At 42.3% G+C, this 26,741-nt stretch overlaps 1 protein-coding gene across 6 annotated transcripts in view; it reads right to left on the bottom strand.

Moving 5' to 3' along the window:
* Positions 1-26,741, bottom strand: part of plekha7 (pleckstrin homology domain containing A7) — a 156,605-nt gene that overhangs the window by 29,855 nt on the left and 100,009 nt on the right. For all 6 annotated transcript variants that reach the window (XM_022756028.1, XM_022756031.1, XM_022756030.1 and 3 more), the window contains 4 exons: positions 23,693-23,810; positions 14,810-14,914; positions 12,927-12,999; positions 8,360-8,460 (listed from right to left, as the gene is read on the bottom strand). In XM_022756028.1, coding sequence (XP_022611749.1) covers positions 8,360-8,460; positions 12,927-12,999; positions 14,810-14,914; positions 23,693-23,810 — 397 coding nt within the window. The remainder of the gene's footprint in view (positions 1-8,359; positions 8,461-12,926; positions 13,000-14,809; positions 14,915-23,692; positions 23,811-26,741) is intronic.

Below are 26,741 nucleotides of genomic sequence, written 5' to 3'. Positions count from 1 at the left end.
GTGTCGGTGGAGAGGGCAGTAGAACTACTGATAGTAACTGCAAGAAAGCTGAATAAAAATGAGATCCTTTCTCAAAAAACAAGTTTGTGTCTGCACTGCATTTTAATCCACAAGGCCACAATCAGCAGAGAAGTTTCTCATACTTTAGATTTCTGCCTCAAAGTGTGTAGAACTATGTGAGTCCAGAGGAAAGCCTTGAGAGGCTGAAACTGAGACGTTTACTGTTTGATAATTCATACACTCTGAAAAATATTCCTCCTACTGGACTTCTTTTTAGCTGTGCTGAAAATATCTAAACATGAGGTCACTGGTATTAGAACTGGCTGGCTTTCCACAGGGATAAGAAAACACACCATCAAGCTACAGAACTGGCCAAGAAATCCAAGGAACAGTACACCACTGATAGCTGTTTTTTTCTTTTACCCTTGATAAAGATTTCCTTGCAAAGCACTGTTCTATAAATACCCTACTTCCTCTTTTCTTCCTCCCTCCTTCCTTCCTTCAGTATTTCGGTGGCTGGGATTGGAAGACAAATGAGAGAGCCCACTTAACAACAGATGCATGCAAATGAAAAGTAATTAAACACTAAATCTTCTCTACCCTAATTGATTCACTGAATAATGGATGCAGGATAATAAGTGTGTGTGGAGAGTTGTGGTGGGATCCACAGAAACGTCTCTGTGATTTCTTGATTTGGTTTATTTTGTGATAAAATGGGTGTGACATCAGAAACACACCACACCCACTCATGTGGTTTAATGTATACACTGAGCAAGTTCATGAATAATACAAAGACAGTCTGTAACCCCTGCTATTCTATCCCTGTTACTGTAAACTCTGAGTAAACCCTGGCACACAGATACAGACACGAACAGAAACAAACGTCCCTCCCAGGTTTCCTTCGATACAGTAACTCACATCCCCTCTGAAGACACTGCTGTCTGGCTGCTGAAACAAGCTGCGACTGAGAACTAATACAATGACTTAAAACATCATTTTCTCAAAGAGGATGTACTTGACACTGATTCTGATACATATATTAAGATCAGGGAGTTGGCTGCACCTCTTGCTTGATTAGACCAGGTCTGGAGAGCAAGTGCACTGGCTCTATCTTGGTGCTCAGGTAATGATGAGGAAAATGAATAACTGCACTGAGAAACTTTTACTTATTCTGTGTGGAGGTGAACAGAGGCTGCATATGTCTTCTGCAATGATCTTTATAGTTTAAGGAGGTTATTCTAATGTGCCGATCATAGACTGTAAATAAAGATGGACGTAGCTTCTGTGACGTCACCCACAGGTTTCTGAAGAGCAGTTTTGAGGCTCAGAGTGGGCTGCTGCACTGTCACCATCTTGGCAGTGTCCGACTGCACCTAATTCCCGGCTAATCCAGAAATGGGCAAAGAGGTGGGGCGTGTGTCAAGCAGAGACTTCAGTGCATGCCAGTTTGTGGCAAGAATACAGTCACCCACCTGTCACTCAAGGCACTCAAAGCGCCCTAAAAAACTTTAAGCATTAATAAAATTTGAATGGTTGAGTTATTTAAAAGTTCATCCCCATACAGTTGTCATGAAGGGGAAAATTTGTCTTTTGTAGCAGAGCTTAAACATGTTTATTTTTGCTGTAAAGTGACAGTGATTTTAACATTGGAGTCTATGGGGATTGACTCACTGCTGAAGCCAGATTCTAGTGATCATTAGAGGAACTGCAGTTTTCAGTATTTCAGTGTTGGCTTCATTTTTCAGCCGCATTGTGTTGATTGGTGATAAAATGTTACATTTAGTGTCTTTGAATGAATGCAGTCTCACATAATCTACAAAGTGTAGTTCTAGGTGACTTTTTCAGTCACAACCCAGGACTATGCAGGTTTCCACTCCAACCAAGCCCTTACAGCAGATGGTTTCACTGACAAGGTAATTTCAGATATGAAATAATTAGCCAATTTATCAATCACTCAATCAACAGAAAATCCATTAGTAACTACTTTGATAATAAACTAATTATTACTGCAAACACGCTCAGATTCCAGCTCCTCAGATTTCAGCTTTTCTCTGTTTTCTATCATTTTAAATTAAATATTTTTGGGACTTTTGACAGAGCTGCGGAGCAGGCCGTCAAAGACGAAACAATGAATCCACTGATGGAATAAATAGTCAGCAGATTAGTCAATAATGAACATGTATCATTAGTGGCAGCCCCAGTCCATCTATTGTAATACTACCAATACTACCAACGATATTATTATTGCAAAACCTCTGATCATACTGTAACATTGTATGTTACTTAATAAATGCATCATATCTATGTATTTATTTACCTTACATGCAATGGTGCTTAAGATTGTACACCAGCCCTTTTAACTAACTTCTCGTTTTATCTGTACACTGTAGACAGTTTTCTTTCACATTAAAGCCCTGCAGTTGTTAGAGACAATGACTGCTCACCTGTTAGTGTCTATTCTTTCACCCAGTTTAAACATCCCATTAAACTGACAGCCCGCTTTAGCTGTACTGACAGAAGCTACAAGTCAGAAAAATCAAGACTGCAGATCAACTCATGCAAGTGCCACACTGGAGTATAAAACCAGCTGTAAACAAGTCCATTAGATCAGTTAATATAATGACGCTACATGATGAAATGTTGCATTTAACAGCAGCCTGCAAACGCACACATCAGTTCAGTTTGGAGAGTACAGCCAACAGGCCATACTGAGTTCATGTACTCTGCATGTCCTGTGTTTATAATCTCATACTGATGAAGTTATGTGGGGTGCTGTGTGCAGTAGCTGTCTGAACACTTCACCAGTAGAAGTGATTTTGAGTCTGATCCCATCTTCTTGAAGGTTAAATCAGGTGGAGTAACGTTTGGTTAAAACAAAGGTCTGCAGACTCCGGGCTCCTCAGAGGGAAACCACAGATGTGAACCATCCACAGGGCTCAGTCAGCCTGTCCCTGTCAGGCATGCAGAGGTGTTTAGGTACATCAGAGGACAGGAAACAGGCAGGGAAACTATTTAACAGCCACTCATGTCAAAAAACGAACGGTAGACGTTTCCAAAAAACACCCTAAAAAATCTCGAGGAATGGAATATCAGCATCCTCAGGAAGCAGCTGTCAAAACACGCCGGCTCACTCACCATCAGCCCTCTGACAGACGGCCTCTCAGAGCTACAATGGGACAGGCTGCTTGATGAGAGACAGAGGACTGCGCCGACAGTCAGATGTTTAGGCACATGGTGAAGATACCGCATGTGCACTGAACACACAGGCATAGACGTAACATCTGCACAGTAATATGTTGAATAAACTGAATTCAAAGCGTAATCTGAAATAACAGAATCTTTTCTACCTCTAATCTTATCCCTAATTCTAAATCCTGCTCCCATGGTGTTTTGAAGTGAGGAATGAACAAAAACATGGCTCCATTTTTCAGATGATCAGACCACACACACTTCAAAACCCTGTCGGTTTCACTCTCAAATCACCAGCCTCACATTTACCCTATTTTAGTTCCATCAGACTACACACACACACATACACACACACATACGCACGCACGCACACACACACACATAATAGCGACAAAAATGCAACACACACACATACACACACACACACCACGGTCTAAAACAACATTAGGAGTCGCTGCCTCTCTTCAGCAGGAATGCTGAGTGGGTCATTCAGCTGTAAGAGCATGACCGACACACCTACACTCTGGATCCATGCACAGCTCAGCTTTGTTTTGTCTCTGCGGTGTGTGTGTGTGTGTGTGTGTGTGTGGGGGGGGGGGGGGGGGTGGGGGGGGGGGGGGGGGGGGGGGGGGGGGGTGGGCTGGTGGAAGTTTGAAGGGCGTTTCTGATTATTCATTTTCTCCACCACATGGTTTAATCATGCGCTATGAAAAAAAACAACAATTTCTCACCTTTTCTTTCTACCCTCTCTCTCACCGCGACTCGCCCTCATCACTTCCTTCCTCTCCACCTCTTCTCTTTTTTCCCTATCACTTCCTCTCTTTATTTGCCTGCTATTTTCCAACCCTAATCACTTCCTTCCCTTCCTGTGTTCTCTCCCCTTCGGCCTGTCTTTTTCTGCAAACGAGAAAATATCACTCACTACTTGCACTCAGAAGGGCTTACAATAGTGTTGGCTCTTTTCCTGTAGACAGCCCCTGACAAACACACACACAGACGCACAGACGCGCACACACACACACACACACACACACACACACACACACACACACACACACACACACACACACTTTGTCCAGGCACTATTTAAAGAGCCATTGTGCTCATAAAGATAAGCCCCAGCAGCCAGAGCACCACAAAGCTGCTGATAAGGTACGTTCTCCTAAACTTGCAACTGTAGAAATTGAATTTACACCAAAATCAGACAACAATAGTATGTGGGTGTCTCATTTCTAAATCGCGCCTGCTTTACAAAAAAAAAACATTCAGTGCTATTATGGTATTTTTTTATACTGTTTTGTAGAAAGAAAAATCGTGTTAGGAAGCTGGAATCTAAAAGGTTTCTCTACTTCAAAGTTCCCTAAAGCAGCAGCAGCTGCTTCAGCTTTCGAGCGACCGTGGGGTTGCAGAGTCAAAGATCTCCTACAGCTTTTTTATTATTTATTATTTATATTTTTCCCCGCTCTTCATTTCTGGAACAGTAGCGTGAGGTGATATGAGCTCCAAATAACAAAGTTTTTCTTCCACTTCATCAGGGAACTGCATGCTGGTACAGTAGATGGGACAGATGGAGGAGACAGCGAGAGCGGCACATAGATGATAAACGATAAGCCCAAAACCAGATAAGCCGTATACAGAGATCCATACTGCGATAACGAGGATGAGGAGAGAGGGACAGAGACAGAGACAGAGAGAGAGAAGAGAGAGAGAGGAAGAGGGAGATAAAGACAGCGAATTAATAAGACAGAGAACACTGAAAGGAAAAAAACAACACAGCCACATCAGCCAAAAAAGGACACGCTGTTCTCGAGACATGCATCAAAAACCAACACAGACATATACAAGGCGACTGTATATTCTGCCATGTTTGGACCCAAGAAGCCACAGCAACTTTAGACAACAAGGTTTACATCTGGTAAAGTGAGAGCGTGGAGTACCTATTTATGGGAGCACTGTCACTGGACGACGCGACACACTCACAGGGAGGGAGGGAAGTCCCAGTCGGGCAGCCAACCAATGGGAACAAGAGAGGGAAGAGGATTGGGTGAATAGGGGGACGGATGGATTGAAGAAAGAGAGAGAGAGAGAGAGAGGATGGGAGGGTGTCGCAGCTTGGAGGTGTAATTTGTAGGGTGGTGATGTCTCCAGGTTGATTTGGTAAGTCAGTAGGTGCAGCACACCTCAAATACCCACCGTCGGCTGGCATGCGTGGCTAACTGCGGTCCAGCTGCTGTGGGTTTACAGACCAGGGCCGAGCAGCATTTCCATTCATTCGTCGTGAAAGTATTTTAATGTGCTTTGCGAACCAGACAGGTGGAGTTTACTGCAGCAGGCCACTTTCAGAGTCAGTGATGTTAGCGCCCTCAGGGAGAAGACTGAGCAGAGCCCTGATTTTAAATTCAGCTTCGTTTCATTTTCTTTCTTTTTTTTTTTTTTTTTGCAGAATTAAAGAGCACCCAGCATCACAGTCGTGTGTAGCTGGGCGTTGTCAGAAGTGTGATGTGTTGCACCTGTAACCACACCCAGCAGTGATGTCATGTTGTACTGACCACACCCAGGAGTACACTTCTACATCACTGGAGCAAGGTGAGGAGATTTAAAGCTGCTCAAAATTTTTCATAAATGATCAGAATTTCCAAAGAATAAATAAAAGGAGTTTAAAACTATATAGAATCATTTTTCATGTTATTAATTTACAAAAAGTGTGACTTCACTGTGCAATTACATCGACTAGATGGAGTAAAACATGATTTCACTCTTCCCATAGGGGAGAAGCCGTTTACGTTTACAGCAGGATACAGTAGTTTGACTTATATCATGACCAGGAGTCTACAGTCCACAACCGAGGCTCTAACCATTTTGAACAATTTCCATATGATGTTGAAGTGCCGGCTGAGTGTTTGTTTCAGCAAACTCCTTCCTGTCCAGCAGACAAAGATTAAAATAAACACCAACAATCATCTGGACAAAGCTGAGAGTTGTACAGAACACAAGAGAAGGTGAGATGAGGGTGACCAGTTCTCACTCACACACACACACACACACACACACACACATACACACACACAGAGTTGTATTTCCTCTCACACTCTGGTATAAAGAACATTTCTGAAATGTGTCTCAAGTGGAAACAATATATGTCCCACAGTGTCAGACAACAGCATTGTTCCAAGAACAACATCGGAATGAACAAGGTGCAAAACAATGGCAGGAGAAAGTGATGGTCACAGGCCACTGACGGATACTTTGCACACAGTGTGTGCCCTCAGGCCTGGATAAAAGAAAGGCACAAAAACAAAAACAAGTCTAAGCAAGTCAAGCAGAATTCATGCAGTGACCCAGTTGTAAGTGTATGCGAAGAGGGAAGACAAACTAGATGAATATAAGGTAAACAACCTCTAACATAACATGCATTTCCCTTCAACAAACATATCTTTATACCCATAACGTTCACATAATAATATCAATGTGATTAAATGGGTATAGGATTATAATAGATTAGCCTTATGCTTGTCTAAAAATGGCTATAGAAAGTTTAATAAATTGGGTTTATTTTGGTTTAACCTTTATTAAAACCCAGATTACTTATGATAAGGCTGGTGTATCAACATGGATGTGACGGATGTGCCGCTGAACAGGGAGATGCATTCATGTGTTTAAGGTTGCTCACATCAGCTGAGAAACACTGGCTCCAGATCTGTTAGGATCCAATACAGCTGCCATTTTTATGCACCAAGTCCACTGGAAGATACCCAGCTTGTCCAGTTTGAAGTGACTGAATGGACAATATATTCACATTTTAATGATCAGACACCGAAGCCAACCTTCTTATCCAAAGACCGTTCAGAAGTGAGGAGTGAGAAGGTGGGGGATCTCTGGGAACATGGCTGCTCTGCTGCAAATATTCAACTGTTCCCAAGACTATGCCTTTAACAACTAGGCAATCTCAACATGTGACTTCATGGAATAGACCAGGTTAAAAGTTAAAGAGAGCTTGTTTGACCCACTGACGGCGAAAAGCAAATGTCTGTGTTTGTGGAACATGAAATATATTCGTGTGGAAAGTTTAACCCAGAGAGACGTGCGGCCTCAGGGGACGGAGAAGCTTCATTCCAGAGGAGATTGTCTGTCTCAATAAAGACACTGACAGACATGCAGTGGTACACAGACATCACTACAACAGGTGGCGAGCGCTGCACAAAGCTGAGAGGTTACTGGGTGGGTGGATAGGCAAGGTTACGATGGTGGGACGATATCAGTTTTTACGCTCATTCCAAACAGAAATTATTCAATATATGTCTTTAATTTTGCCATGATTTCCATATCATATCAGTGACTGCTGACAACACAAAGAATCAAAAAACAATAATACATTTTGAATGAGCAGGAATTAAAAAAAAAAAAAAAAACTTAATTTAAAGACATGTTGTCACTGTTGTGAGCCCCAGTTATAAAAGGCTCTCAGAAACAAGTGTGTTAAACGCCAGATAAACAGAAACACAATGCGAAGTTTTACGGCTCATAAAACATCTTTTACAAACTATATCTCAAGGGCAACTGGCCATGAGCCATCAAACCTGCTCCTCGTCATACAACAGCTAGCGTTCTGTAGTAAAGAGCCAACAGGTTTTAGCTGGACAGGAGTGTGTATTACTTCTAATGGACTTCTCTGTCATTAGTGATATAAATCACTTGGCTTTAAATAGCAGGAGGGGTTTACATTTTGAGAATAGTGGGAATAAAACCTTTCACTCTTCTTCAATATTTTTCAAGTCTCCTGGAGTTGGAATGACTTAATCATCACATTGAATACTGATGTTTTAGCTTCAAAAGCACTTTTTCCGTGCCATGAGGTACATTTAAATGCTGTTCGTTCCAATTCTATTTTGAAATATTGAAAAAGTTTACATGGCTTTGTTTGTTTATTAGGTATAAATTGTAAAAATAAATAAATAAATGAAACTCATCTGATTGCAAATGAGCAATCAGGAAATGTGTGCTGCATTTCTTCATTTCAGAAGGAATCATTCATTCTTTGTGTCCAAAGCCAGCAAATACAGGTGGCCACACACACACACCACACACACACCAGAAAAAATATCACATCGGTGAATTTAATTAAAAAATATGAAACAGCATAGAGTAGTCTGTAGAACAAAGAGAGGCGTACCTTAAAGGCATACTTGCGACTGATGTGGTCCTCGAGTCCCACGGGTGAAATGACATAGCTGGGCAGAGGAATACTGCCTAAGACCGATTCCTCTCTGCTGTCTGTAGAGACAGAGAGAGAGAGAGAGAGAGAGAGAGAGAGAGAATGGGGGAGAGAGAGGGAGGGAGGGAGTAGATTATCAGGGTGAGGAGGGTGAGAAAAGGAGGAGAGGAGATATGGAGGAAAGGAAGGAGCAAGTGAATAAATATCACTCATCACCCACTAATTTCATCACTGCCTGCCACCACTATCACAACACTCACATACACACCCACACGCTCACATGCCGTCATTCATACCGCGGTGCCGTGCCAAGCAGTAAATGACCACTCTGGTATCCCAGTGTCACAGAGCTAAAGCCGGCCTGCTCCGACTGGCAGCCGGCCACCATTCCTCCATCCGTCTATCCGGTATACATGCTGAAAACACACTCGTTCTTCTATATTAGTGAGGACTCAACCCTTCCTTAACCCCAGCCTCTTAACCCTGAAACAGCTCTTTGAAGAAGAAATAAAAACATCCTTCACTCTCAAGGTCTGAAACTCAAATTTGTCCTTTCAAAGATAATAGTACAAACATGAGCCATCAGAACAGCGCCTCTCTTAATTAGTTCACACATCTATAAATAAAGATCTACCAAGTCTTTGTTCGCACATACATACTAGAATGTGTGTGTGTGTGTATCCAATGTAAAATGTCATAATGGTATGAAAATATGTGTGCGCGGCACCTGTGCATGTGTGTGTGTGTGTGTGTGGGTGTTCGGCTGAGAGGTGATAAGGCGGCACTGTGTGGATTAGAGGGGTAATTGGTTAAAAATAATTCAAGGACCTTTGGAGGTGACATTCCCTAAATGGTGGGTGAGACAAGTGAGGTCTTTTTTATCTGCTTCGCCCCGTCTGTCTCACTCACACACACACACACACACGTAAACACACCAAACACTGAGCAGACCAGACCGAGACAAGTGGAGTCAGATTACATCCAAACAGAACAAGAATGGCAGAACTTGATCCGTGTCACTTTACCCATGACGCAAGGTAAGACAGAGAAACCGAGATCGTATCCAGGATTTTGAGAGATTATGAATCCAACTGTGGGATTTTCATATTCTTATTTTATCTGACCATCAGTCCAAAAGCAAAAGAAACTCAGGTTACTGTCAAATATGGCAAACAAACGAAGACATTCAGAAGATTTGAGAAACAAAGAATATGTGACACGTTTGCTTGAAAGATGACCAAATTGAGATGATCAGTTGAAATAGTTGCTACTTTTATGTCGTGACATTTTTCTGTCAATCGACTCATCAATTAAAGGTTCTGTAAACAAGATTTTAAACAATAAAACAGCAGGAAACTATTATCTATGCAAAGATACAGTATAGTAGATTAATGGCGTCCTGAGCAGAGAACGAAGTCACACCCCCTCTATATGTGTTGTGATCTGAGCTAGTGCTTGTTAAACCGTTACTGTTAAACACACAGCGACCGCCCACAGGTGAGATGGCATAGTGCAGAGTTTAGGTGAAAGTGACCCTCCAGAATTTCCTCCACAGAACAAACCATGTTTTTCATCTAAAAAGCCTTCAACAAAAAAAGGGATACGACCAGAGCACAGCTAGACAGGCTATGGGAACTACCGGCTCAAATGCCAGTCGGCCAGTGGACCATCAAAACATCAAGTTTTTACTTGCTCCATCAGTGTCTGTACCTGCTCCATCAGTGTCTGTACCTGCTCCATCAGTGTCTTTCATGCAGCAGGTCCCAGTGGATAAGCTGAACGGAGGCCAGAGGTGTGGCCAAGGAAACATTTGTTTAGGTATGAGATGCTGGAGGTCTGGTGCGACAACTAGTTGCAGTGACAATCGTCTACAGAACCAAAAACTTTAGCTTTTTGTTTTTTACTCAATTAATTGCTCCTCCCTTATTTGTTCCTTCTTTTATGTATCCATGTGTTTCTTTAGGTCTTGTTGGATAAGGAAGAGGTGTAAATACTGGAATAAAATTTAATTCAGGTAGTGACCAAAAAAAAAAAAAAAAAACTCCAGGACAAGACCTCTACCTTGTGAACAGAAAGCCTCAATCGATAAAGGCAATAATAAAACAACAAAGATGCCGTGAAGAGGTTTGGTTGTTTGTCTAACAACATGAGATGAAGGGAGGGGATAAGTGGTGCTGCAGACAGATCAAGTGTGTTCATGTTGAGAGGAGAAACCTTTGAACTGAGCGAGAAAGATAGAGAGAAGGGAGGAAAAAGAAACAACTGAGGATTGATTTCATCCTCCTGACGGGGCGAAGAGGTGCAGGAGTGTGTCCCAAAGGGTTCAGTTAAGAATATGGAGATGAAAAGGAAACGCGTGGAGAGGCAGATAAAGACAGCCGAGGGACGGAGAATGATGGTGAAGTGTGGTGTAGCTGTGTGTGTGTGTGTGTGTGTGTGTGTGTGTGTGTGTATGTCCATATCTGTTCATGTGTTTCAGCTGTAACCCGCTGAGAGATAGATCAGATTAATGCCCACCCAGACTGAATCAGTGGCTCCTGTGGCAGCTGCAGCTCACTTCAAATCCAGCATCATTACAGCCCAATTCAAACTGAAAGCTGTCATATTTTCATTAATATTACCTCTGGTAGTGCGTTTAATAGTTTGTTAAAGACCATTAGCTCTCACCACATATCACAGTCTTCATCTGCAAGTGTAGTTTGCTCAGTTGTCACGGAGATGGTTGAGTTATCACCTTTAATGCTCAGGCTAAAATGTGATTCGTGATCTAGGCTCACAGCTACATGTCCCGCTGCCTTCTGAGTTTATACCAGATCAACTTTTTCCAACTTGCTGCTACAACTTGCTGTGTGACCATGGCAACCACAGAAACCACAAAACCACACCATGGGAAACCAAGCAGCAGCCGACCCGAGTTCCCTTAATGATACACCTCTTCACCAGCAGAAAAGAAACAGATCAGTGGAGAGAAACGTCTGATTGTCTGGCAATAAACAACATTTTTGATACTAGTTAACAAAACCTGCTATATTAATCGTGTCCTGCTCTATTTAGCAGTGTGATGAGGTTAAACTATAGGTGAATAGCAGTTGCCTGTGGTGGACAGATTGGTAAAATCAGAGGTATCCAGGAGCCATGGAGGCAAAGTTGCTGCTTGTTTTCTCCTTTTCAGTAACATCTAGAAAAACCATTTGTACTGCAGATCTTCCCCTTACTGTGACGGCGGTTCTGTATCACAGTGAACGAATCGATGTAAAAATAGCAAATGCACGGGAGCAAACAGAGATAACCTGGATGTAACTCAGGTTATGTAAGTACATGCGTAGGCCAGTGTCACTCTGTCACAAAGTGAAGTGAAACAGTCACTGTGGGGGACCTCATTCACTGATAAAGACTATAATATGAAGCTGAAAGCCCCAGAAAAGGGTTGTAGATGGGCCTTGAGTAAAGATTATTTACTCAGTTCCAGTGTCAAGACTGGACTTCACTGCTCATTGGCCATCTTGTCATTTATTAAGCACGTTAACCACAATATCCTCTGTCGCTGAAGGGAAAATGACACAATATCACTGAAGTAAAGGTCATAAACTTTTTTGTGTCATTTGAAAATTAAAAAAAGATTTTGTCCTAAAAACAGTACCATTTCGTAAGATATGTGCAGCATTAAAGTTCCTCTCCAGACTATGAAACTATGAAAAATACTCATACTCAATACTCAAAAATGATTAATATTTTGTTTAATGTGGTTTTCCAAACTAAAAAGTGAAAAAAAAAACAAAAAAACATCTATGCTTACTTCCTCATTGAGAAATTCTGGATTGGGCCTTGTGCCCCGCCCACCACTGCAGTTTATGCTAGGTTAACAGGTGAAACAGCAGTGCATATCAAGATGGTTAACGCCGGAGAGACTCAGCTTCATGTTTCAGCCTCAGTCAGACCCAGACTCAGGAGTTTGTAGAGGAAAGGAATTTGTTGTCGGACAAACAGCAAATTCAGACGGATCAGAACAGTTAGCGTAGTTAGCATCTTTTATTTGTTCATGTTGTTTGTTAGCTTTTAACTGGCAGTGGCTGATACAGTGTTAGTGGTTGTGCTAATGCCAACTCTCTCTCTCTGTACTGACAAGGTTTCAGGTTTATTTAGCCCCGCCCCCTTGTACCTGCAACCTGAAAGGATTGGTTCCTTAGGTTTGTGACATATGAAACCCTGGCGGTCTGAATCTGTTTTTATGACACTGTTATTGGTTCACTGCAGTTCAAGGTGGAAACACTCAGTCATGGTGTTGACTGTTTATTTCACTCATGATGTTTCATCATGTATCATATAAAAACATCATATGGACACGATAACAAGGGTAAACACTTGATCTTCATTGGAGGAGGTTTTAAAAATAGTCAACAGTGAATTCCACTTTTATCGCAGCAAACTGAGCTAGTGACACGATTCAACCTCTCTACCACCTCGCGTAGTCTTAGAGGTGTTTTTGTTTTGAAGTGCATTATGTTCTACAGTGTGTCAGACTCACCTTTGTAGTAGAACAGACAGAAATCGGCCAGGACGAACCACTTCCTCTTCCAAAGACGCATCCCAGAGCTGTCCTGCAGAGAGAAAGAGGGGTAAAGAGTGTAAGTCATGAATGAATGAATAATGAGATGGAAAGCAGCGCAGATTGTAGCGATAACAAAAAAAGAATAGACAGAGATCATACATAGGAAGAGAGAGGGAGTGTAATGAGAAAGATGATGGGAGAATCTGAAAAGTAAAGAGACAGAGAGGAGTAGTGATGAGACAGCGGATGCAGTAAGGAAATGGGGGTAATGAAAGGAAGAGTGAGGTGGAGAGGAGCAGGGATAAAGAGAGTGAACAGGAAAGAGACGGAGGGTGGGAGTGATCGTTTGTCCTCGTTCGCTGGCTCGCTGGGCCTGCCACTGCTGCTTTACTGCCCATTTCATCTTTTATGTTCTCTGGCTGGTAATGGTGCCGCTTGAGGAGCAGAGGAGATACAGGAGGGATGAAATCACCTCAAACACAGATCTATGAAGCTGCAACCGTGCAACCCAGTGTGTGTGTGTGGAGAGGGAGTAAATGGCTTCCAGTCCTTTAGGTCATGAGTGTGTGCATCTGTGTGTAGTTGTTTGTGATCATTTTTGTACACGCACAAGTTACGTGTACACTTATGTGCATGTGAGACTGCATGTGTGTGTGTTTTCATGCACTGTGTGTGGATCTGAGCGACTCTGGCTGTGCACCGACTTGCGTCTGCGTATCTGCTTGTGTCACCATGTATATCTGTGTGCGTGCGCCTCTGTGTGTGGTCATTAAAATATAATTGCTTCGCAGGAACATCACTCACTATTTGTCTAATATGGAGGCCAACAGCTTTCCAGTGGGACGATGCCAACTTCAGATAACTTTAAATAAACACACAGTCTCCGGTTATAGCCTGTGTGTGATCAACAGCAGGTGCTCTATAACGCCAAAGAAAAGAAAAAAAAAAAACATCCAGAGAAAATAAAACTAGGCCATTGGAGGAAAAAGCTGGAACTCATCCTCCTGTGTAAAAGAGACACTAACAGACCAGACTGTCTGTCAGTTCTGTCCAGAGGGAGGTACCTGATTCATCCATTCATATAGTAATAGCGTCTTGCTTCAGCTGTGTTGCTACATGTCTGCAATTATCTGACATAACTGTGAAGAAAAGCTCAATTTAGAGTTAATCAATCGTGCGATTGGCTGATTAGTTGATCGACAGAAAATTAAATGGCAACTATTTTGTGAATTGGTTCAGTGATTTTCTCTGGCCCCAACTTCATTTTTCTGTTTTACATTGTATCACTGTAAACTGAAAATCTTTGTGTTTTGAACTGCTGGTCAAACAAAACAACTTTTGAGGATGTCGTCTTGGACTTTTGTAGGTTGGGATGGGCTCCCAGGAAAGAGGATAATGAGTGAAGTATTCGGGTGAAATAAAATAAAGTAAAAAGAAAAATATATTGAGTTTCCCTCCTGTTTTCAGCCTGAAACCTTAATCTGTCATGTTGACACTGCTGCACATCCGTCTGTGCAGTTATCTTTGTGCAAGTTTACTTCTTCTTTTTGGTGACATTCAGCTTCCCCGGTGCAGGTTTTCATAGCCAGGGGTCAGTTCATTAAGGCCTCAACCTGCCTTCACTGGCTATCCAGCTGTGAACACACCCCACCTCTACACATAACCATACGGACATGTTGAATCTCTAAATTCATTAATGCTTGTAACCTAAGACCTTTCTTCAGAAATTAGAAATTTTCTGCATGGATAGTTGTTATTCAAAGTCTTAATTTTGGAATATGGCTCAGTAAAATATCTTGATTTGTACTGTATGTTAGGGTCAGAGTTGTTACTGTGTGTGTGTGTGTGTGTGTCCTCACCTGTTTGTACAGCCATCCTCGGACCACCACAGGAACATTAGGATTCCTCTTGATGGCCTGTTCTCTCTTCCCAAAGCTGTGCACCTTGCCACTGGAGCGGGAGCCCTGCACACACACAAACAGGTGTAGAAGGTTTTCATGGAGTGTAAGAAAAGTCCACAGCAATGGCTGAGTAGCAGATAATGTTACAAATGACAAGAGCTCAATGGCATTTCTTTCCCTTTTTTTTAAAAAAAATATGGACCTGGAGAAGACAACTTCATGACTCATCCAACAGTTATGTGTTATAGAGTCACTTTCTTAATTAATTAGCCAATCAAAACATTTGCTCAGTAAGTTTTTACACAAAGTTTGCTCAGTAGCAAATGTTAGCATTTAGCTGCAGTGCTAATGCTAATCTGATGGTACCAAAGACAATGTGTAATATTTAACTGATGTACTGTCTGTAGCAGAGCTAAAGTTGGGATTAGGGAAGCTGACAGCTCCCTATGTCACAGTATATTCATTTTTTGTCTGCGCCTCTCAGTCTTACTTACAATCTTTTTCTGCTCCAACTGTTACATAATTACAGCCATTATTTGAGCACAGCCAATTTTCCACTGGACCTCAGTGACAGTGCCAGCCGTGGTTGCTATGACATTTGTCAGCCTCTGTGGACTATCATGTAGGAGGTTAGAAAAGTGGGCTGCGACCTGCAGCTCACTGGTTCGTCTGCCACACAGACACCAGCTGAAAGGTCCGGGCAGTGAACCTAAACGGCTGCCATCAAAGAGAGCGAGGCAATAACTCCCAGAATGCTTCACTGTCAGCAGTAACAGACTCTGGTGGAATTGGATGTATTTAACTTTGTAAGTTAAAAGCTCAGCATTACTGATGAAGCCAACTTTTGGCTGTTGAATTCCAAAAATAGCCAGAGTATGTTAGAGTGTCCTTCAGACTCACCACGAACTGGTGCAACTGCAGTATTTCAGCTTAGGTTTGAATGACATTGTAAAGGTCACTATTTAAGCAATTCATTCCTTTAATTAATTTCTATATCTCTATTATCATTACCTGCCCGTCCTGTGCAGGATCATGGGAGAGCCTATCCCAGCTCACACAGGGGCAGAGCAGGGCCGGGCTAACAAACTCTGGGGGCAAAAGCATGACGCTCCCGTTGACCCCCACGTGTTACCCACTCTTTGTGCATTGTGTATGATTTGTGCAGTTATTTAGATGCGGCATGTAATGAAGAGTAGTGCACTCGTCTAAGAGGAGGAAAACACTGTTGGAAGGAGGAAAGAGCCTTCAACACAAGAGCAGGACAAACAGGAAGGGAAAATGGCTTCAAGTACAGTGACAAGACTATTTCTCTTTAAATGTGACATCCATTGTGATGAATACAGCTGATTTGACTACATGACCGTAAACGTTCAGATGTTTTCGGTCATGTAGTCGAATCAGGAGAGGCTCCACTCGGATTACACAACAGTGTTTAAGTTGTAGTCCAACTGCAAAGTTCTGAAACTTCTGAAGAACAGTCTGAACAGATGTGTGCATAAACATGAACTCCAACTACATCTCTGCTGAAAGTTATTGAATTGAAACAGTTGTGACATGTTTTTCATCTGGCACAGATGATACAATGGAAAATGGACCTGCAAGTGTGATATTTTATTTTGAATCCTCTCTAGTTTCTCCCCTGACTAATGACAACCACATTCCTGCCCCTTCACTAGGGAAGCTTTGTTTTTTTTGTTTTTTTGATAGAAAAAAATGTAAACACTATCAGGGGGGCGTCACGATGGCCGAGTGGTTAGGGCACGTACCATATGGACGTAATGAGTCCAGTTCGACTCCTGAGCGGCTGGACCCTTTACTACATGTGTCTCCCCCTCTCTCTGCTCTGTTTCCTGCCTCTCTCCACTTTGCCCATCAAATAAAGGAATAAAAACCGCCCCAAAGATAAGTTATAAATGAGTAAATAAACTATTATTTTTTTATTATTATAAACTGTTATTTTTCTGGATTAATCCAGTAAATGTTGATTCTATAAAATGAAAATTGTAAAACAGGACTAGCAAGGGTCAGCTGAGTCAATACAAAAATAGCTGAGGTCTATTAGAAGTGTTTAACTGTTGTTGTATTTGCTGTTGTTCCGGCCCATTGAGCTATAATTGTGTCAACTGTACAAAGGCACTGACATTGATTCATCTTTCATTACAGACATTTAAAAGATGCATGGCTGCTGGTTGTCTCTCTCGCTCTCTCTCTCTCTCTCTCTCTCTCTCTCTCTCTCTCTCTCAGCAAACCGTGACATTACTGTGTTATTATTGTGTTGGTGTGTTGGTGTGTGCTTGCCTGCTGTATAAGCCAGCAAACATACACTGTGCACATATTCATGAAATCTCATTACACCGTCCTCTATTCTGAGACCTTTGAAGAAAGACAGCTCCCCCTGGCTGTGCACGCAAACACACGCACGCACGCACGCACGCACACACACATACACATCAACCCCTGCCACCTCCCTCTCACTGTTATCATAATAAAAGATTTGGTGTGACGGCAGCATGAGTGTGTATATGGAGTGGCAGCAGCACTGGGAGCCATTCACAGCTGGAAAACAGCAAACACACTCACTAATTAGAGGGAGGCTGGTTAGCCAAGCATGATGCAAACACACAGAGCAGCTCCCACACTGTCACATTGGAGTCCCTCATCTGTAAATGTACAGTAGGTGTATGTCCGTGCATATTTAATATGGTTGTCTCTGCCTGTATGTTTGTGTCTGCAAGTGTGTGTGTTTGTGTGTGAGTGTGTGTGTGTGTCTGTGTGTGTGTGTGGTGTGTGTTGTGTGGTGGGGGGGGGGGGGGTTGTGGGTGTGTGTGTGTGTGAGATGCAGTGGTCTATTTTTAGGCCGAGGGTAAGTCTGTGGAACAGGCTGTGGTCCCTGCTGCTGCAAAGTAGCACTCTGTCTTGTAGGTGAGCCACTCAGGGTGCAAAGCAGCTATTTGTTACATTAATGCTTCACCATCAGACAAACCTAAAAGCCTGAAGAGCCCTGTCTGAGACCTGTGGGTTGCCGGTTCAAATCCCTAGCTGGACGAGAACGATCTGGGAGGGTGAGGTAATTAAATGAGAGCGGTGCTCCCCCCCCCCCTCTCCCTTTAGAAAAGTGTTTGAGGTGTACTTACACTGACAGACTGGGATCAGACACCTGATCCCAGTCTGTTCAAGTGGATGTGATCAGTGGCTAACAGCCGCTGAGTGTAGTGGAACATGACAGCTCAGTCACTCTGGGTTACTTTTACTGAACTGATCACCCAGTTGTACAAGATTATTTAGTTCAAGTTTCTCAAATGAGAAGATTTACTGTTCCGTGTTTTATACTAATGTAAACTGAATATCATTGGGTTTTTGAATGTGATCACTGCAAACCAGTGCAGAAGGAAAGCGCACAATAAGATGATGTAATTAACTAAATAATAATAAAATACAGCATTTCTGTTTGTTTCATGTGTTAATCTGATCTGACCTCACGGTTTAAACAGTCACTCTCTTTCCAAAACAGTTTGTCACATTTTGATCATACACCATTTTTTTTTAATTTTTGGCTTTTCCAAATGCACATAAAAACAGTGGCTGGAAATGGAAATGCACCTAATTTGAGCTCTTGGAGATCGTGATGGGCATATTAACTTTTTTTTCCTTTAAGTTTTATAAAAGTTCAAAGAGGCTCAGTTGAGCAAAATGTCCTCAAGCCGAGGTCCAGAACGTCGGGGGGAGGGGTTGAACTGGGGGGATTATAAATAACTTTTTAACTAACTTTAATAACAATTAGGGCCTGAGCACCGACTGGTGTGAAACTGTAGTGATAATTACATTTTTGTTTTCATTTCAAGGAAATAGGAAATAAGCACTGTAATAAGTAATAAGTACAAGACAGAGAGCTTTTGAAAAATGTGCATCTTCAAATGAAGTGTTCAATAATGATCTAAAAATTGTAGCTTGACTTTCCTTTTTTTTCTGTGAACTCCATTTCACATCTTCACAGTCTCAACACATCCCTACAACTGAAAAGCTTTGACACCTCCTTTTCTCTTTCTTTCCCTCTTATATCCCAGTCTCCCCACTTATTTCTCCAACACTGACAAGAGCGGCAATGATTGGCTGCGTAGTGTCACGTGACCAGTTCTGTAAAGGCTAGAAACTGTGCCTGTTAAAATTGAAATGCTTCGTCAAAATTGAACGATTCTCAATCATTTACAGGCTATAGGTCCTGGTCCGGACAGGATGGCATCTGGGTCCCGATCCGGGCCGCGGTCCACCTATCAGTGACCTCTGTTATAGACTAAAAGTTTAACTGTAAAGCACTGACAGATTAATCAGTGGTGAAATGACTTGCTGATCTACTGTATTTCTCATGATGAATTAGATCTAGTAGATGTTGAGATACTGGATAGTACGAGTGAAATGTTTGATCCGCTGGTGACGCTGCAAGAAAAGTCAGAGGATCACCAAAGTCATTAGGATTCATCCTTGGATATCACCATGGATACCTCGGCTGGATTTCATGGCAGTTCACCTGATAGTTGTGGAGAAATTTAAGTCTGGACCAAAGTGGTGGACCCACAGACCCTGGAGCGATGCCACTAGCAGGGCTTAGAAACAGCCTAATTCAAGACTTTAAAAGTTGGAGTCAGGAACACAAAGTGATGAGAGGTAAAATCCATAGGTAATGGATTTTCAAATGTGAGCTGCTCAGCACAAACAGTCTCCTACTTGTCACCGTTTTTAACTGTGTGAATGTGTAACTCCCCAAACTGAACAAAATCACAAACCAGAAACAGAAAATCGGCTGCAGGATGACTGATAAAGGATTTGAGTTGGTCGGACTGAAGAACGGGACAGAATTTGGAAGGAAGAGCCTTTCCTTAGTGGCAGTAGGTAAGGGAGTGTTAGAGACCTTTAAGTGAGAAACCAATCCTTTAACCAATCTCTGGCCAACAAAAAGTTGGCTAATCATGTGTTTAAATGCTCAAACCAGCACTTAACGTTAAAGAGCCAATAACACTATTTTCAATTATTGAGGCAGGGAAGCGACGAGGGCACGTAAAGGCACATGAGGGATCTCCTAAACGAATGTTGTGAAGACTGGTATGAACAGAACATCACTAACTATGCATCCATCGACACACAAAGCGCTCAAAGGAGAATTGTGACACATAACTCGTGGGAGAAACGGGATGATTTCTGCCTTGGCGCTCCCTCTGATGTTGTGTCAGAGGCGGAATGAATGTGACTTACTCAAAATGTGGATTCATTTCTTGATGCAACGGCAAAGGGGGACACGAATGACTCATCTTTCCTCTGAGACAAGGATTCTTTTGTTAAGAGTTTTTCTTGCCAGAACGAGGCCTCTGCGCTATTTTCCTGCTGTTCGATGGCAGGGGTGATGAGCCAGAGCACCTGGGAGGGCTGCCGGCCAGGAAAAAAACGCGAGGCGTGGAAACGGCAACGGGCCATTGTGATGGATGCCCTGTCATCTCTGCGCCGCACCCGATGACACATGTTCAATCTTAGTCCCGCGGCACCTGTTGATAGGGTCGGATGAGATTTCACGCCACTGTGGAGCTCTGTGTGTGTGTGTGTGTGTGTGTGTGTGTGTGTGTGTGTGTGTGTGTGTGTGTGTGTGTGTGTGTGTGTGTGTGTGTGTGCATGCGTGCGAGTGAGTGAGAGGAAGTGTGACATATAGACTGGAAGAAAGCAAAGTGACAAGGAGAAGGAGTGAGCCACTGAAAACGAGAGGATTTATACCAAAGACAGGAAGTGAGGCTTTTCACTTCCTATCCAGCCATCTATCCCCCATCGCAAGTAACGTAACCTACATGAGATCTGCATTTGGGAGCTGAAATTGGAATTCGTCAGCATCACTTACACTGAGCGGCTTCACTGAGTTTCATCATTTTTGGCAGCAACAGCAAATTGCCTGAGACAATGACAGCTTGAAGGACAGTAAGACACGAGGTGAAGAGTGGAGAGAAAAGTAAAGGCTCCAAAACAAATCTAATTGTGTCGTCTTTTGTTTGTTGTTGCTGGCACTGTCAGTTGATATTGAAATGTGTGTGGCTTATGTCCCAGAGTTGATATGAGCAGTGAGATAAAGCAAGTCTGACACGAGCCACATTTTAGAATTCAGCATGAAAATCTGCAGTGTGAATATAATCAGAAAAAAAAACACACACATACACTGACAAATACAAAGAAAAAGAGAGGAACAGAGATGGAAGATTTTCCTTTTTTTTCCTCCTCAACTGATAAACTGAAACCAAATCTATTCATCATTAAGGTTTCTAATGCAACACACTGAAAAGGTTCATCAATCTGTAATTAGCTGCATGTTGTAAATAACTCTCAAAATAACTGCTTATCACATTTGAGTACAACTTTAATGCTACTAGTTGTTAGTTGTTGGAAAAAAAAAAAAGCAGGAGCTACTGAGCTCACTTAATGAAAAGTCTGAGACAATGCAGCCTTCTATGCTGAAACTGCCCCTCTCTTCCTGTATGACAGGCAGGTAGCAGTCCGTTATAATCACGTCACCTGCCGGGCTCTGAGTCCCGCTTTAATCAACTGAGAGACTACGCTGACCCCACCGTCACCAACCCTCCACCTCTTTCTCCAATTAAGCCTCGCGTCCTGGTTCCTGCGAGTCTCTCAGGGATCTCGGTCAACTGCAGAAGACCTCTAAACCCCCATTCATCATAATCATCATCCGCCATCCACGGCTGGCATGAGTCGGCTGAAAACGGCAGCTAACCAGGTCAGACAGCGGCCACGAAGAAAGAGCGAAGGCTTTAGTGCTGCCAAGTTATTACATGCAACTGTTACACGTTAATATGTCTAAAAATGACTGGACCTATGTTATAGATTTTGTTGAGTTGTGTACTTTCCAGCAATTTTCCAATCTAGAGAAGTACCTGATTTTAATGAAATCAGTGACATCATATCCCCTACTTGCATGTGTCAGTGTTGTGGTTGCCTGCTAGAAGCTCAGCATGGACTTTTATCCAGTTTTAAGCCACATGCTTAAGATACGCTTTTACACCTCGCTTGTTTTCAACTATGTTTTTTTAACCAGATGAGGGATCTTAGCCATCAGATATCTGGATCTTAAATTATCAAAGAAAAAAGCCAAGCAAATGTTAGACAGCTCAGCTCCCAGCTCCTCCGAGACGTCCTGTGTCCGCTGAACAGCATCGGTGAATCACTGACTTTTAACATGAAACTGCTTTTTTCAGGGCTTCTACTGGTCTTAATCTTGTAGTCCGTTTGTTATGGAGAGGAGGACACCTTTGTGGATACTTCGGCTGCTGTTAAAAACCTCCTGAACGTCTGGTTCATAAGTTATCAAAGAAACAGTCGAAGAAGGTAACCAGTCTCAGCTCCCGACCCTTCCCCGATGTCTCTGTCCGCCGTACAGCGTCGGCGAAACACTGACTTTTAATGTGAAACTGCTTTATTGATTGTTTTTGCCGGTTACAATGACCGGAGAGGAGGAGACCTCTGTGGTAAAAACCTCCTGAACGACTGACACTGAACGAATCCAAACCAGGAGAAGCTGACAACAATGATGATGAAGACAACAACTCCCATCATCCCATGCTACTTTCACGAAGTCACCCGACGCCGTTTTTTTGTTATAGTTTTAATTGAGACACCCCTAGAGGCAGAAGAGGTTACACACTGTGTGTTTAGGGTGACTACTTTATTCTTATACTGTGCATCTCATCTGAAGATGAAAACAAAGGGGAGCAGGAGGAGACAGTTGGACAGAGTCATTTAAGAATATTGGGGTTAAACGAGGTCAAACGAGAGCAAAATGAATAAATAAAGTGAATGCATGACTGGATCCTAATTCACTGCTTTAAAGGTGAGAATGTTTGCTGGCTGAAGCACCTCAGGCTTGATTCCCCACTGCTTAAAGAGCCTGATGTCAGAGGCGCAGCTGCCGGCTTCAGGGCAAAAACACTGTCAGAAGACTGAGAGGGTCTGCGGCTTCCACCCGGCTCATTAAAACAGTGTGCTGTGTTTAACATTTTAACAGCAGTTACCACATTAGTCCACTTGACTTCACCCATCAAAACAATTAATGTTAGCAACCAAGACCAGCGCTGAGCTGACTGTTAATGCTCTGCTTGCCTCTACACTGCATTTAAAGTTTGCATTGTGTGTGTTAGACAGTGATACAAAGGATCTGTGCAACCTTTGACAGCTGATATAATGTCAGAGCAAAGACCATTTTGCACCTGCCCCTGACTTTCTTTACTCTGCTCTCTTCTGTCTTTTTAAACCAACATTAAACTCTGGACGATAACTGACCTCTTCATGTCAGTTATTGTGGTGATTTCCTGTCTTACACTACTCCCCTGATACAGATATGGCTCTAACATTTGCACCTCAGTTTGGAAACTGATGAATTTAAATGTGTTCTGCTCTTGCAAATATTTCATCAACTACATGACAGTGGTTTGTGTGACAGAGCTGAATGTTAAAGAATGTCTCAACAACCTGAAGCTGTGTTTAACACAAAGCTTTATTTTCTGCCTTTAAAGACTTTAAAACCTAATTTAACTGAGTCCAGTGTATCATTCTCTTCACTGGCTGAAGCCATGATCATGATCAATGACTGAGGTGCAGCTGCAGAGGATTTTCTGACAGAATAACACATTATAATTTTATTTCTTTCAAAGTTAGACCCATACTATGTTTGTTGTAATTCACTGTGTTGCCACCGATTTAATAATAAATTATCAATATGCACACATGTACACAAACATTATAGAATCACAGACAGAGACACCCCCCCGCACACACACACACACACACACACAGGCTAACCTTGGAGGCGGAGGTGGTGTCCACAGTGGAGGAGGTGATGGCAGTGGAGGCCTCGCTGATGGTGGTGCTGGAGAGCTGCTCGCCCGCCGGTTTGGACATCATGCGAGCACCCTGCGGCCTAGACAACAACACAGCACAGAAAACACAGCTTTTTCAACAAAAAAAAGGCTATTTTTTTCCTTTTTATTAGCATATGAAAAGTTACATAATACTAGTATTAAACCAGCAAACGAGTGAACCAATCATTTCTGACCCTTTCAAACCAATTTAAACTCTAAACGTCAGCCAAAAGCACTGTTAATATCCTTGAACTTCAACTGTACTCTTTTGTTACAACACAAATAGCATTCAGTGTTAATACAGCAGTGACAGATTGAAGCGGCCATAATTAGCTTACATCAGAACAAAATCATAACAGCAACAGCGAAACAAATATTGAAACAAAAAAAACAAACAAAAAAAAACCTTTTTCAAATTTGATTTATATTTATGGCTCAGTGCATGATCTCACACTTTTTCTTTTAAGTGTTCGGTGGCTCGGCCTATTATCCAGTCTACAGCCATGGTTACACCCACTGAGGGTGTGGTGACTGATTACTGCCTTTATTCAGCTTCGTTTGGAACTTTATTATTTGGGGGGGGGGGGGTGTATGGTAATTTGTTTCCACTCATGTTTCACAATCATCTGCATCTTTATTGTTAGAGAAAACTCAGTCTGACCTTTTGTACAAGTATTTTCTTGTCATTTTGGTGATTACAATGACAGCTCATTATCATCAGGCACAATTCAAAGAGACTCCAATAAAGTATGAGAAATAAACAATGAGGAGGTAAAATGAAATGCGTGAGGTTTGCTGAAGAGGAAGAGTCAGGACAGAGGATGTGTCAGATTAACATTTGCTTCTAGAGTTCAGGTTAGAATCAGGTTAGGGTTAGGCATTCATTTGTGATGGTTAAAGTTAGGGTAAGGGTCTAGGGAACGCATTATGTCAATGAGTGTCCTCACAACTGAGATAAGACAAGCATGTGTGTGTGTGTGTGTGTCTGTGTCTGTGTCTGTGTGTGTCTAAACCAGACAGCTAACATCTGACAGTGAGGCAGCTGAATGACCTGAAGCCAGGACGGCCTAAATTTTCTCCCTGTCCCCACAGCACACACCTTGGAGGGCAATGAATAAAGTCTCTCCTGTGAGTGTTTACGTGTGTGTGTGTGTGTGTGTGTGTGTGAGTGCGCGTGTGTGCATGTGTGCACAAGATCTATTTTGCCTTTCCACCCTCAGGTTGGTGCAGACCTATTACCTTACATGACCGTTTCACAGGAGGCTGATAAATTTACTCACAAACCAGATTCACAGCAGAAAAATAAAAGCGCACACAGCAGGAGACTGCATTATATAACTGTGTACTTCAAAAAGAAATTAGCACCAGGCTCTACACTGAAGTTTTCTTTCAATTATTCTGATGCTTCCAAAATGACTGGTGTGTTGGATTGAATCTGTATTATGTTTCATGATGGAAATAGGAAGTGTTTTCATGGCATTAAGCCTTTTATGCCTCAGACAGAGAGGAACAGGAGAGGATATGAGGAGAGGTGGGAGAGGTGACTGTTGCCAGAGTATAGACTCAAACCAGGGACATCACAGAGGAATGCTGAGTCAACAAAGAGTTTTGCCCTAATTGCCCCCAATTACATCATTAAATAAGTAAATGTATGTGAACAGCGTCATTGGCCTGCAGCAGCTACGACTTCAACGTCTATTCCCTCCATAGATTTACAATCAGCTGCTGAAACAGTGACAGCAGTGGGCAGATTTTGAACTGATTATTATGAATTCAACAGATGAGATCAGGTCGTCTGCGTCAGGGGTCAGCAAGTAAGTTTGGCCCCCAGGGCAATTTTTTTTCTAATCCATTAGATGTCAGGCCAGAACATAATCAAATTAATTAAGCAACACACATGTGCAATATACCTCATATGCTGCTTTTGTAAAGGGTTAGGAATTGTACATATAATATCATTATCTATTATTTATCTTTTTAAGTATTTGTTACTGTCATTTTGCAGTTCTTCTTTCTTGTACTGTCCACTTTGCTGCTGTGACACTGCACATTTCCCCAGTGTCCTATCTCATCTCACTTAAGAAATTGATTGATAAAAATGCAACTGGAATTTTCTGTTACTGTTCACATGTAGCGCTGTCGCTCACAGTCACATATTCGTACATTATATCACACATCGTACTGTATGTCTGCTATTTTAAAGGTCCGTCAATCAGGCAACAGAACCTTTGGACTTTCCTGCCAGAACACGTTTCAGAATAAAAGCTCACAATAGCTTCGAATAAAACATTGCTGCAAAAAAGAAAAAAAAAAACAAACAAATTTTCTCACGCTTTACTTTTTCAGCCCGTAGAGGACCATGCGACCATTATTAACACAAATAAAAGCACGTCAGACTACACAACTGGACTGCATATGTTGTTGCATGTGAGCAGGAATATGCAGCATTTCATTCATGCGGACAGTGCACAGTAAGTGAGGGAGCAATGCGAGCGGTGTGAGGCCAGAACAGGTTGTACAAACAGCTCCAGAGCTGCGTCAGCTGTGATCAAAGGACTGTGAATGAACGAGTCGCTCCACAAAACAAACTATTGAGGGATCAGTAACAAGCGTGACACCCAGACCTTTCTGAAAACATCCTGTACAGCGGTTTCATGAATTGTGCTCGACTATAAAGAAAAAGAAGAACCTGGCATTAAAATCGTAAATGCAACTTGGGTCTGAGTTCAGGTTCGAGGTTCAGTCTTTCTGTTCATGCGTTTGCTTCTCAGTCTGAGACACGCTGCTAATCTTAGACTGGTTTTCAACAGGTGCTTCCCACACATACATCCAGTGATTTATGTGCACAGCTCACAGCAACATCCAACAAACGTCACCTCAAACAGACTTGCTAACAGGCTACAATAAAAAATGAACAGATCCTCTTGTCTGCTGTCTTTTCTATTGCTTACTGAGCTTTTGTTTCAAAAAGAGAAAAACCAACTCTCACT

The sequence above is a fragment of the Seriola dumerili genome, unplaced genomic scaffold (assembly GCF_002260705.1).
Source record: "Seriola dumerili isolate Sdu_G_001 unplaced genomic scaffold, Sdu_1.0 BDQW01000242.1, whole genome shotgun sequence".
Classification (NCBI taxonomy): Eukaryota; Metazoa; Chordata; class Actinopteri; order Carangiformes; family Carangidae; genus Seriola; species Seriola dumerili.
The sequence above is the reverse complement of the archived record's forward strand: the minus strand, read 5'-3'. Positions and strand labels throughout refer to the sequence as shown.